The 13,740-nt window shown below is 38.8% G+C and overlaps 1 protein-coding gene across 3 annotated transcripts in view; it reads left to right on the top strand.

The window, feature by feature from the left end:
* The window catches only part of OSBPL1A (oxysterol binding protein like 1A), a 77,263-nt gene that overhangs the window by 12,778 nt on the left and 50,745 nt on the right, over nt 1-13,740 (top strand). For all 3 annotated transcript variants that reach the window (XM_030970451.1, XM_030970432.1, XM_030970442.1), the window contains 10 exons: nt 745-856; nt 1,943-2,028; nt 5,229-5,373; nt 6,107-6,174; nt 6,255-6,299; nt 7,637-7,710; nt 7,787-7,850; nt 8,765-8,866; nt 10,310-10,432; nt 12,212-12,293. In XM_030970451.1, the coding sequence (XP_030826311.1) occupies nt 745-856; nt 1,943-2,028; nt 5,229-5,373; nt 6,107-6,174; nt 6,255-6,299; nt 7,637-7,710; nt 7,787-7,850; nt 8,765-8,866; nt 10,310-10,432; nt 12,212-12,293 (901 nt within the window). The remainder of the gene's footprint in view (nt 1-744; nt 857-1,942; nt 2,029-5,228; nt 5,374-6,106; nt 6,175-6,254; nt 6,300-7,636; nt 7,711-7,786; nt 7,851-8,764; nt 8,867-10,309; nt 10,433-12,211; nt 12,294-13,740) is intronic.

The raw sequence follows: 13,740 nt of genomic DNA, 5'->3' as shown, positions 1-13,740 counted from the left end.
CTCACTTGTAGAATTATTAAGAAAGTACTAGCAATAAGATCACTTCAAAAAGATGTTTTTACAGGGTCTAAAAATGACTTATTGTCTGTTTTGGTACAGCGTGTTCAGAAGGATTAGGCACATTGCCTAGCTTGCATAACTGTCCAAAAAAAAAAAAACACAGAGAGAAACCACATTGTTTTAATCTTAGTAGCTTCTGGAGGGGAAAGAAATCTCTTAAATTAGGACACACAGGCCCATTTGGTGTCTGGAAGTGCTGTTTCTTCATAGTTAATTAGAACTAAAGAGCTTCTTAAAGGCCTGTGTAATGTGACACTAGTTTGATTCCCCTCCCTCCCCAACCACCATTGCCACCATCATTCCAAAACTAGTACTACCTCTATGAGTAACATCTTGGCCCTTCAGAAGGAGTGACTACTCACTGTTTTGTCAGAAGAGCCATTTGTACAATTTTTATCTGTCCAAGTCAGCATTCACGCCAGGTAGACCAGCTTTTCAGAGTCAGTCTGTTCAGCTTTACCTCCTGTTGATTCCTTCAGCTGACTGATGGGAGAGAAAATGTTTCAGTCAGTCTCACTCTTCAATCTCTCTAAAACATCCCTTCCTGTTTTCATAAGAAACCAGCAGTGGTGAGAAACCGTTGGTTGCAAAGCTCATTTTACAGGATGTCAATAGTTGGAAAGCCTGATTGTGGCCTTGCAGTTACACAGACAGATAAGCAGTGTTTTTCAAATTGTTTTTCAGGAGGTGGTGATGTTACTCTTGCAGCATAATGCTGATCCTTCTATTGTTAATGGCAGTGGAGAGACTGCAAAAGAAGTTACCTATGACAAAGACATAAGGAATATGTTGGAAGGTAACTTTAATTGGTCAAAGTTTGGTTTGGGTTTTTTTTTAACGTGTACATTCTAAAAACTGCTTTTTTTTCCTGCAAGTTACAGAAGCTCAGTTGAATTTTCTTTTTAAATTTGGTTATTAGAAAGAAAATAGTCATAATTTCTGGTTCTTGTCTGCAGTACTGACAAGTGGGTTTTTTTGTGACTTGAGAGTTAAATATTATGAATACAAATAGCACTATTTCAGTCCTGCTGGGGTAGTCCTTGCTACAGATTTGAATGGTACGTGGGCAGTCAAAGCCTTGGCTCACTGGAAGAGACAAAACTCAAGTCAAGAACAGTAAGTGGCTTTGTGTCAACCAAATCATTAGAGAGCAAAATTCTGAACAGTTTGCAAAGGTGACCCAGTTATGGATCAGATTTAGGACTTGTTATTGCAGTCTTAGACATTGTTTCAAAAGGCATAAAAAATAAAAACACTTCCCCTTGTTTCCTCCATGGCCTCACAGGAGTCGGAGATGAGGCAGATGGTGTCCAAATAATAATCTAGTTCACTGATTATAGTTTCGGAGGGTTCAAAAACTGTTGCTTCCTGATATTACTATGTAATACTCTTAAATACTGATGGAGCTCTGTGTCCACTACCACAGACTGCAAATAAGAAGTGATCTCTCTTCTGATTCTACATGCAAATGCACAAGTAACTCATTTCTACTGCTCATCTGCTGAAACGTTAGAGAAGAATAAGATTTTGGTAGGATGATAAGAGTGTAGGAGAAGCTGAAAAAAACATAGGGAAGATCTGAGATGAGGGTGTTGCATAGTTCCCATTTTCCCTTCTGCAGGAAGTTGGCTTGGTTCTAAGTGTTGAAATAATAATAATATTTGTATGCGTATACAAATTTGCACATCTTACCAGATTTTATGTGCTTTGAACATATTTTTGCTCTGTCACAGACTTTTCTGAGTAAATATTCTATTTATACCTGTCCCATTTAAATAATACTGGAAACATTTGCTTCTCTAGGCTTGTTTTGCTGTACTTGTTTGAATGCTGTACTTCATATGTACTTTACTGAGAATTACCTTTTTTTTTTTTTATTTAGCAGTGGAAAGGACACAAGAAAGGAAACTGGAAGAACTCCTCTTAGGAGCAGCAAGAGAGGGAGAAACAGGGAAACTGACTGCCTTGGTAAGAATTCAAGTTAAGTCATTCAATCCATTATGCTAATGTAACAAAATATGACTTTGTGCTTTGCATTTCAAAGGCTGTGACTTTGGAATATTAGTGCTGTGCCCTGTGTTATATTGGTAAGGTGCTGAACCCTCAAGGATTTTCCTCTTTGTTGGAGGTTGCAAAACTGGCAGTTTTCACCTTCTTTCATGTTTTTAAATCCTTTAGCTAGAGTTAGCTAGTTGGTTGTAAACAGCAGTGTAATGGTTCATGGTCTGCTGAGATAAGCTTATTATGTTATTGTGGATACTTTAATGTCATGGATGTCTAGATTTTCACCACAGTGTGGCCTGTCTTTAATCTTGAAAGTAAGCTCTTTCTCATTAGCATCCATTGTAGTTTTTAATGGACAGTTGTCTGCACAGCACAGTTTCATGCTGAGCAGAAATTGGAAACGCTGTATTTGTGTGCGTGCACACTCATAGTAATCCCAGATGCACAGTGCGGTGGCACGGTAAGGCTGTGGCAGAAGCAGATCACAGAAAGACTGGAAGGTGCTTCTGGATGTGATCCAGTCCAGCTCCTGTTTGCAGAGCAGAATGAACTAGAATAGGTTGCTCAGGACCAAATCCAGCTGGGTTTTGAAGCAGAGTCCCAGTGCTTGAACTCACACTTTTGAAAGTCCTGAAGAGTGTCCTTGGAAGTAAGACATGCAGTATGGAATGGTTTTTACCTACTTTGCACCTTTAGTAATGCCTTTTCAGGCATCAAAATTCACAAATGTGAGATTTGTATATTGAGATATTTGATGTTCTTTATTTTTCTTCCTGGAAGCCAAAAGTGAACATCTCTTTGCAATTTACTTCCCCCACTCTAATTTTTTTTTCTTATAGCCGAAAGCGCTTTGTCTTTCTAACTCCTTTCATGGAAACTCTTGTTAAATCTTTGGTCATCCTTGTGATTCTTTTTTGGAGATTTTGTATTGTCCTCTTGGAAATGGAGAGAGAATCAGAGCTGTACACAGCACCTAAGATGTAGAAAAATATGCATTAAAAAAAATGCATTAATACACTGCACAATTTTACTAATTGTAATTAATACACTGGCATAAGTGATCTATTCTTGATTCTGATAATTTTAATACTTGTTACATGTCTGCTTGACTAATCCTTAAGCTGATGTGAAAATAAAATCAGGAAAAAAGTGACTCCTTCTAGAAATCTGTCATGAAAAACTCTTTCTTTCATGTGGCATGTTACTATGCATGAGCATGTAATTCTCCCTGTGAACGTTGTAATTTTTAAGTTATTTTCTTTTTTAAAAATATTTTTATATCTTTAATATTTCTTTTATTTTTTATATTTGCTATCTTTGAGCTCTGTATATGTGAAGACAGCTATATATTGACTTCTAAAACTTTTCATAGTATTGTCATGTTTTTGAGCTGGAGTCGGTTTTAAGTCAGTCCTTAACAGGTGTTCCTTGGAGTGCACTTACAGCTCTATGTTGTAAACCCCTTTGACTTTCCTACCCTTAGGTTAACACCTCTGGGCAGAATTTGTGTAGCTCTTCAGAACTGCCCTTTAGCTCCAAAATTCACCATACTTTTCCTACTGATTGTTCAGGCATTTTTGCTTCTACTTAAATTTTTTTATTAGCAGACTATGATGCTCATGGAACTTTAGCTGCTTATATCTACTTTTACTATGACACCTAACACCAGAATATGTTATTTACTAGAAGTTAGATCTTCAGCAGCTGAATCTTAACCCAAGCTCCTTAGTCTACTTGAGGCAAAGCCAGTGTGTTCTTCCTGTGAGTTCTCAAAAATGTGTACTGTACATTTCCTGAAGTGACTGGACAGATTTTTATCTGAATAAGTTGATGCATGAAGCTTCCTTCAAATATTGCCTTGTAACATGACATAAGGTGCTGAAAGCACAGGCATGTGGCTTAAAAGGTATGGAGGCAAGAAGTCAGAAGAGGAAGTAAATGTAAAACAACTGGTTGGGAAGAGCTAAAGCTTAGGAATCCTCAGAAATGCAAGTATTTGACTACAGTGTTAATGAGGGTATACTTCCACAAACTCCCTCTTTTTGACTTTTGTTCTCTTACCAGTTGATCTGTAAACAGCTTGTATAAGGGATAAGTAGTTTATCCTTTCTAGGACTACTTCTGAGGTACATATAAAGTAGTTGCTGTTGATGTTGAATTGTGGCCATGGGAATTCTGTTATTATTTTGTAATTTTGTCTAAGATAGCATATGCGTAATATGAGTACTTAAACTGAGTTTCTCAAAAGTTGTCATGCACTGGTGACTCTGGTCTCCTAAGGCTGCTTATCAGTAACTTAGCCTTTCTAGTAAGGCACTCCCATCTGGCTTGTGAGCTTAAGTGGCTGGTAGTGCATGAAATGTTTTGTGTTGGAAGGGACCTCTGTAGATCATTCCGTCCAACGCCCATGTATGCATCCAGTAGCCACATGTCTGAGTAGAAGTGTAGTGGTGTTTTAGGGTAGTTAGCAGTGTCATGCTTCATGACCCTTCTCTTTGAAGGGGTCATTTTCTCAAAGCGTTTATATTGTGTGCAAGTAAAACTCAGTTTGGGTTGGGGTTTTTTTTTCCCTTGGTTACATAGCTACTTTTATCTTAATAGACTTAAGAATGCAGCAAAACTGTTTGTATAACAGATTGCCTATCCTAGGAGCTGTAAATGGCCTAGGATATCTGGCATCGGGACTGGCAGGTCTGCCACCCTTCAGTACAAAGTTCTTACTCTCTGAAACAGGGTGGCTGTACAATTTTTTTCTGGATTAACACTGGCCTGTGGTATCTTCTGCACTGTGCCTGGGAGTCTTCTATGAAGAACAGCAGACTTTTGACAGTAGAGCTGGGTAGGGCCCTTCTAGCAGGTAAATGACTGAACTGCTGTACTGTGCAATTTTCCCTGGCACTGCAGTTGAGCAGAAAAATGTGTCCATATTGTGCAGCAGAGGTGGAAGGGGTATAGCAAGCAAAACACTGAAGTTCTTTAGCTGAATGTCTTGTTTGATTGTTGCACTCCTTGCCCTTGTCGTAACACTTGCTAAATGCCCTCTTTTTTGCCAGATCTACGCTGAAGCATCCTAGTTAGGAACAACTAATTTTCAAAAGAGAGAATATGGCATCTGGAGAGGGGGGAAAACTGATAAGTAAGCAAAACTTTGGTTTTTTTTCCAGTTAAACAAGCGCAAGCCACCTGATATCAACTGCACAGATCAGATGGGGAACACACCCTTGCACTGTGCAGCATACCGTGCTCATAAGCACTGTGCATTGAAACTTCTAAAAAATGGAGCAGATCCTAAAATAAGAAATAAAAATGGTGAGTACCAAATGAAAAGTATGTTAAATGTTAAGTGGAAACACGAATTCAATATCTTCTGCAAGCTGTGTTACTTATTACACAGCGTTCAGGCAAAATCCTAAAGTGCTTTACAAGCTTTGTGTCACTAATAGAGGAAGGCCAACAGTGGCTACATTGCAAGAGGCTGGACAACTGTAGCAAAATACTTATTGTATGTGCTTTTATTTTCCAAGCTTACCCATTTCTGGAAAATTTACTGACTGTCTTAACAGTAAAATGTGCCTGGCTTTTGCTTTCTTGATGCTAAACACTGAACACAGGTAACAAAAAAATCAAGACTGAAAATGTGCCTGAGACAAAGTGACTCCTCAGAAGAAGGCCTCTAATGAAACCACAAGGAGGAAAACTTTATGCAGATGTTATGCAAACTGTGTTCTTGTCCTCTGTTTAAAGATGCCTCTGTCTTGGTATTTGTGAGTGTCCTAAACTGGTTTTTATAGCTGGAAGCTAAAACCAAATTTAAATTAGTAAGGGCACAGGGCTCTCTGTGGTTAGTAGAACTCTGACAAGCAGTGCAGTGCCTTGAAGCTCTATACCTTTTTTAGTCTTCTGCCCTTGAGGAGTTGATGTTCCCAATTATAAGTGTAGATGCTTGAAGGCCAAGCTGATGGGTAATGAGTGTCAAATTATTTTAAAGTACATCTAAGTTTATTTGCATCAAATTCTCATGCCTTGTCTTGTTACTAAACAGATCAGACACCCCTTGATCTAGCCCAAGGTGCAGAAATGAAACTGATACTGGCAGGTAAAACTGGAAAGGTAGGAACTTTTGTATCAATTTAAAATGCCGAGGCTGTCTAGTTGAAGCTATTCCTAGATGAGCTTTAATTTCTATGCAGGTTATCAACAAACCCCTGAGGCGATATGAAGGTCTCCTGTGGAAGGTATGGCTTATTTCCCTTTCTAAAATAGCTTGTAAGATTTCAAAGTATGTCCTTTTTCTATATTTTAGTGATAACTGATGAATTAAAGAATTTTTGAATGGTACTTAATAGTAATTTTGTCTAATATGTATAGATGGACTGGCTGAGTGGAGCAGTTACCAGATTCGTGGTACCCTGCTCTTAACCTCAGTCATTAAGATCTTTATTTCTTTGTAATTTTTGTGGCAAAGCTACACTGTGATAAGGCTTTGTTCCTTTTGTGTGGGCAAAATGCTTTTTCTTTCCTCAATAGGTGACTTTGATAATCTCTGACTGATACATTGTCTTTAAGAAACTGTGACTAATATTTTGCCATCATCTTCTGAAAATTTTAAAACTTAGTGGGAAGATGGCATTCAAAGAGTTTAAAGCTCATTTTGCTGTGTTACTCAAGTGAATCTAAATCTTCAAAGTTTTCTTCAGTATAAATTTTCCTATATCACAATTGTAATATAAGGAGCTGTTCTTAAAAAATAACTGTGTGCTAAAGCTTGAGAAAGATAAAATGCTGTAGCTGGAGATGTCAGTATGTTTTGTTTCTCATTTGATTTTATAAAATAGAATTGTGTGGCGACCACCAATTCCTGTAATATTAAAAAATACAACATTTTCATACTTCAGTTCTTACTGAATAGCAGGCTCAACTTTTATCTTTAGGTGGTTCCAAAAACAAGAGTAGTGCTGCACTTGTAAAATACTCTCATATTGCTGTGATCATCAGGATATGCCGAACCTAAAAGCTTTTTGTAATGTTTACTAGATTTAAGTGTTAAGGAAGCTTCTCTGCCTGACCATGCAGGAGTCACTTTGTCCATCACACTGCTGGGTCTGAAGCCCCTTTGCAGTTGGTGGTTCCAGGGAGTTGACAAGTGCCCAGCTTGGCTGCCTGAACTCACCACACTCAGTCAGACAAGGTTTCCTTACCAGCTTGACCCTTGGTTTCCCATAGCTGAGTGTCAGATGTCTGGGTCCTTACTTTAATCATTGTGCAATAACAAGATAGTAGCTTGAGCTGCTGCCTCTGAGGAGGTACCCAAACGAAGGAACCCGTGGGTTTTCAGCCCTTGCAGTCTAAGTGTGTGAAAGTCTGCAGTCTTCCTGCTGAGTCCTCAGCTCCTGACACCACAAAGTCCCTGTGCCCTTGGTTAAGCAAAAGGTCATTGCCACTTCATGGTCTCTTGCCTCAGGCTCCTACCACCCAGAACTCAGTTCTGCAGCTCACACTGCAGCTGCACACTGAGCTCTCTATACTAAAAGTATTCTGTTGAGTTTACCTAGCCTTTTTTTTTTCCTTTTAGAGCTCACGATTTTTTGGTTGGAAACTCTACTGGATAGTTCTAGAACATGGAGTGCTTTCCTGGTATCGGAGACAGTAAGTTCTGTGTTTAAATTTCTGAAAAGCAGTTTAAATAATTCCTGTCTTCACTAAATCTCTTCTTCTTTCAAAGAGCTGATGCAGTGAATAATGATCATCGTCAGGGGTGCAAGCATCTAACACAAGCTGTCTGCACGGTAGGAATGTGTTGTAACTACTGAGTTGTTTTTTTATGTTCCATTGTATTCCATTCCTGGTTAATGAAAACTTCCGCTGGATTGGTAACCTGATCTTTGTTATAAAATAGGGAGAAAGCTTGTGCTGTTGAAAGAAATGCTTGTTTCTGTCCAGCAAAGTGTTCTTTTATGTAAAGTAGCCATAAAGCTCCCTCACTGCTTTCTAAAGCATTGAAGATTTAGACACACAAGGTATCCTGAAAGCAGACCGGGTCAGTTTGAAACATGTGATCTGGAATAGCCAAAGCTCCAGTTCCTCTTTAGCTGTCCCTGGCTGCTTGTGACTGATTGCATAACTTAAGCTGATCTTAGTTGAAAGACTAAAAAATTTTGAAGGTGATGTTTGGAAAACTTCCCTGATTTCTGTTATGCTTGTGGGAATCCATCTTGGAAGGGGCTGAACAGAGAAAACAAAGGCCAGGTGTCATTTATAATGCCCAGCAAGATGAAGTGTTTAAGAAAAATGCATTTAAGATAATTTCTATAACTGCCCTATCCTAGTTTGGCACCACAAGTTCAGTTAAACTGCACTTATATATGCACTCATATTGTATGGAAAAGTGACTTGCTTTTCAGTATCTACAAATTCCTTAATATTGGCGATCTTGAACCATTGCTGAGGTTTTGTCTGAATCAAGTGGTGCAAATAAATACAAATATAATATTTAAACATAAGAACCTCTATATTGCTATTAATAACATAATGATACACTTTGGAAAACTGTTCTGACCAAGGTTTTTATAAATTACAATTACTTGGATCAAAGCTGAGGCAAAAACTACTGAGTTAAGCATAATTTTATACTTTGCATACACTTCTTTTTTTTCTGACTGATTCATTATACTAATTTTGTTTTTTCTTCACTTTGCTCTAGGTAAAATCAACAGACAGTTGCTTCTTTTCTGTCAGATGTTTTGATGACACTGTTCATCGTTTCAAGATTCCTAAAAATAACCTTTCCTCTCAAACAAGAGAGGTAATAATGACTCTTTATCAAAGGCATTAAAATACAGTAACTTCCATAATGAATAATTTGCATACTACTTGGATGCATTAGTAGCAGCGTATCTCATATTTTGATCATCAGGACTTGGTAGCATTGCTGCAGATATTACATCTTTTAGCATGGTTACAGATTAAACAGCAAAAAATTGGCCCATTGTAATTACTTCTTCTTTAAAATAAGTGCTACCTTGTTTTCGAGCTCTGTGCCTGCATTATGCCCTGTTATCTAACTTCCTGTTCTTCATTCGCTTCTCCATGTGGTAAATTTCTATTGGAACCTCCTTCTGTTGCACATTCATAGTTCATTATCCCAAACAAAAGAATGCTTAATGGTACAGTCTACTCTTAACCATACTCCCAGATGATCTGATAAACTGTGTTTTCTCAAAAGGTGGCTCTGAAACAGTTTTAGGGCTATTTGTAGTACATTCACTGTTTTGCTTCTGCAGGTGTACTAACTAGAGATGGAGTTTGGGTGGAGGCAATTGGAGTTCTGTGTCCAGTTTTGGGCTTCTCACAACAAGAGAGATACAAACATACTAAAGAGAGCCTAACAAAGGGCCATGGAGGTGATTGAAGGGATAAGAGCATCACTTTTACTAGGAAAAGCTGAGAGAGCTGGGACTGCTCAGTCTGGAGAAGGGGAGGCCCAGGGAAACTTGCCTATGTTTGTAAATGCCTGAGGAGAGGTGCTAAGAGGGACAGAGCCAGGCTCTTTTCAGTGGTGCCTGGTGACAGGACCAGAGGCAATGGGCACAAACTGAAGCACAGGGATTTCTCTCTGGACATAAGAAAAAAGTGTGAGGGTGGCTATGCCCTGGCACAGGAGGCCCACAACAGTTGTGGAATCTCCATTCTTGAAGATTTTCAAAAGCCATCTTGGTGTCCTGGCCAACCAGCTCTAGGTGGGCCTTCTTGAGCAGAGGAGTTGGACTAGATGGCCTTCAGACGTCCCTGCCAGCCTCAGCCACTCTGTGATCCAATGAACAGGAAAAGAATCCACCTCTTAATTATGATAGTGCTTGAGGTTTTGTGCACAAAGTTTGTCATGCATAAGAAAGCAAGCTTTGTCTCAGGGACCTTGCTGTCTGAAAAGAAACCCAAAGATGCAAAATATATTCTCTACAGTATTTTAATTAATAAGATTTCTTTAATGTGACCTTAGGGCTGAGGGGTGGGTTACATTTTTGCTTAAGGTTAAATAATAAGTCTGTGGTACTCTGCCCACAGAGTATTTCATCTGCAATACGTGTTACATTTTTCAGCAATCTGTTTCTTGTCCATTGAGATGTCTCATTTTACTAATGACTATCTTATTTATATCCAGAGAAAATTTTCTTGTTCTGCTTACATGATCCTTTGGTTTTGGGGATGACCTTTGAAAAGTTTATTAGCTCTGTTTTTTCCTCTCCAGAGTTGGCTAGAAGCAATAGAGGACCACTCTGCATATAGCACTCACTACTGCACGCAGGAACAGCTGAGTAGTGATGATGAAGATGATGCAGTATCTGTTACAGACCTACAGGACACTCTAAAAGTACGTACTGAATATTTACTTGGCTCATGCATCTGCCAGTTGCAGATTAGCCTTGTTTTGTATTAAAATACTTCAACGTACCTTTGACTAAAAGTGATGATTCCTCCCATGGATGCATAAATGCTGCTTGTGTTTGCACTGCTTGCTGTCATGTATTCCTGCTCAGACTATGTGGCTAAAATGACATGTTTATCGTAGCTACAGGGCTGTGATTTCACTTTTGCTAGCACTACTATAAGATAGAAAGCTGCTTGAGAGTTTCAGCCAGGAGAGGGAGCCTTGTGTACTCTACTTGTTATCCTCCAGTCCCAGTGTCACCAAAGCTAACCCACATCGAGTTCTGTCTCTACAGAACAGGCAATGAAGTGTTTTGGAAATGATCTTTTACTACCTCAGATCACATCAGATGCATTGTATAGTGACTGCTTGTATCTGCAATGGAATTGAGTAGTCTTTGGTAATTGTAGCATTCAGCCTGTGATTCTTGCTTTTTGCTATACATGTACTGCTAAAACCTTCTATTTTAAGGGAAAGTTGATGCTGCAGTGCAAAAATCTTCATGTGGCTAAACTCCAAGCAGCTTGTACCATTCCTTTTAGTACAAGAACATAAAGTAGCTCATGGCACAGCAGAGGTGGGAGGATAACTGGCCCTGGCAGTCCCCAGCAGCCTACAGAAGATGGTATTATTTAATAGATAACAGTGCACTTGAAGCCCAGAAGACCAGCTGCATCCTGGGCCACATCAAAAGCAGAGTTGCCAGTAGGGCAAGGGAGGCCATTCTGCCCCCCTTTTCTGCCTTCATGAGATCCCCACCTGGAGTGCTACATCCAGCTCTGGGTACTCAGCGCAAGAAAGATGTGAACATGTTAGAGCAGGTCCAGAGGAGGGACACAAAGGTGACCACCAGAGATGAATGAACACCTCTCCTTTGAAGACAGGCTGAGAGAGCTAGAGAAGCAAAGGCTTCAGGGAGACCTCACTGTGGCCTTAAGGGTGGCTTATGAAAAAGAGGGGGAGTGACTTTTTACACAGGCCAACTGTGTAGTAGTGATTACACACTAGATGTAGTTGTATAGGAAAAGTGGGAAGAGGAGAGATTTCATGTAGATATTGGGAAGAAATTCTTTACTGTGAGGATGGTGAGGTGCTGGAACAGCTTGCCCAGAGAAGCTGTGGATGCCTCATCCCTGGAAGTGGTCAAGGCCAGGTGGGATGGGGCTCTGAGCCACCTGGGCTAGTGGAAGGTGTGGATGGCCAGGGGCTGGAACTAGGTGATCTTTAAGGTCCTTTCCAACCCAAGCCATTCTATGGTTTTATGATAACTGTCTCCAGGTTTGAATGTGGGCTTGAAATATGATCTTGGGGCTGGTTTCTGCATGTCATTATACTTGCTATTTATCAGTTAACCTATGAATGTGCTTATTTTGTCCTTAAGTTTCTCAAAGAGCAAGCACTTGCTCTTCCCAGGTTTTTAAACTGCTCAATAAAGAACGAGGGAAAAATCAAAAGTGGCAAATTTGACAGGTTGATTTGCTACATTAAATTAAACAAAATCTGGTCAGTGATAAAATGTTCATAAATACTCTGTTCGCTTTTGTGTCTTTGAAGGTAGTTTCAGTAATTTGTTTCAGTTTTAATGTATCAGTCTCTGGACTGGGAATCTTTGTTAAGATTTAATGCTGTCCAAATTTTAAAATTTCACTATAGTAAAGAAAGTAAACATACACTTTCCTTAGAACAAGGCACTTCTGAACTAGCTATCCTTGTTTTTTTCAGAAAGCACAAGCATGCCAACAAAGACTCAGTAAAGAGGTTTCAGACTTCCTTGCAATGGTTAAATCTTTGGATGCTACAAAAGGTAAAGCTGATTAATTTAAAATGTAGTTTGTTACCAAGCAACTAATTTTTTCTTTTTAACAGGATGCTTTTATTTCCCCAAAATCAAATTTTCAGGAGCTTGAAAATGGAGGACAATTTTCCCCATGAAAAAAGATTCAAATAAAGTAGCATTACAGTAATTGCTAACAATTAAGATTTCAGATTTGGAGAAACAACTAAGAAGTATGCTGATTGAAAGAAATATTGTTAGCAGCTGTAAATGCAGTGAAACTGCCTCTAGCTATAGTCCTTATTGAATAGTATCATAAAAATATAACACAGTTGTCTGCTTTCAAGGGTTTTTTTTTAAAAAAATCTGTGGTCGGTAGCTTGTTGTAGTGCATAAGTGTCTCTTCACAGGTACAAAGAGCAGTGAAATCACAAAACTATACAGAGAACTGGAGGCATGATATGATGGGACATATTCCACAGATTTTGCTATGACTTTTATGCCAGATTTGAACTTCTCAGGTTTCATTTCAAGTTATAATTCTTAACACGTACTTAGATTTTTGCAGCATAACTGCTAAAATATATCACGGGCATCAAGATGCTAGAGATTTGTACTTGTTTTACTAAATGCCTTAAACATGTAGAGAAATTGTTCATGTATTAAACACACAAAGGAATTCTGTAAGAACATCTAAGTGTTGGTCCTTTGGACCTGAGTCCTAGTTATATATTGTGGCTAAAATTTTGTAGCTCAGATTAGAGAACAAGTTGTTTGTCTATGCAGATCCCTAGTCTGTAGTTTTGAGAAGAAAAAAGCTCTTCTTTCATCCCTGTGCCTTTCCAAAAGAAGGCTAAAAATACAGCTTTTTCTCCACATGCTAATGGGGTAAGTTACTCTGTGATGTTACACTCTTTTTCATAAACTGAATTTTTACCAGATTTTTATTTCACAAGGCAAAGGGACATTTCATAATGTCTTATGGTGAAGCTTTTTAATTGCTGTTACAGTAAAACAGAATTTTTCACAAAAACCCCCAGTTTGAAAATTAGTATATGGTGGATAAATTCCTTTTGGTAGCTATAGAGGCAGTTTCCCTGACTCTGTAGAACAAGTGAGGTTCTTTTTTAAAGAAGAAAAACATTTTTTGAAAGGAAATACACAACTTAAACAACCAATACCCATAGTAAAGCAAAAGCAGATACTGTCTCATTCCTAGAAACTGCTAGTCTTGGCCAATAGCAGTAATAAGTTCCTGTTTTCCTTCCAAGGGATGTTTGTAACTTGCTAGGTCAGTGAACTGTGTCTGGAATCATGTGCAACTTCTGTAGGTTGCTGCAGAGACAACTGCTCTAGTTCTCCCATTGTTGTGGTATTTTTAAAGCTTTTGAATTCTCTGGCTCCAGAAGAATGCAAATTTCTGGCTTGGAAACCCTTCTGTGTGGAGTTTTCCCTAAAATCGTTTGAATAATATAAA

Source organism: Camarhynchus parvulus, chromosome 2 (genome assembly GCF_901933205.1).
Source record: "Camarhynchus parvulus chromosome 2, STF_HiC, whole genome shotgun sequence".
NCBI classification, from domain to species: Eukaryota; Metazoa; Chordata; class Aves; order Passeriformes; family Thraupidae; genus Camarhynchus; species Camarhynchus parvulus.
The sequence above is the reverse complement of the archived record's forward strand: the minus strand, read 5'-3'. Positions and strand labels throughout refer to the sequence as shown.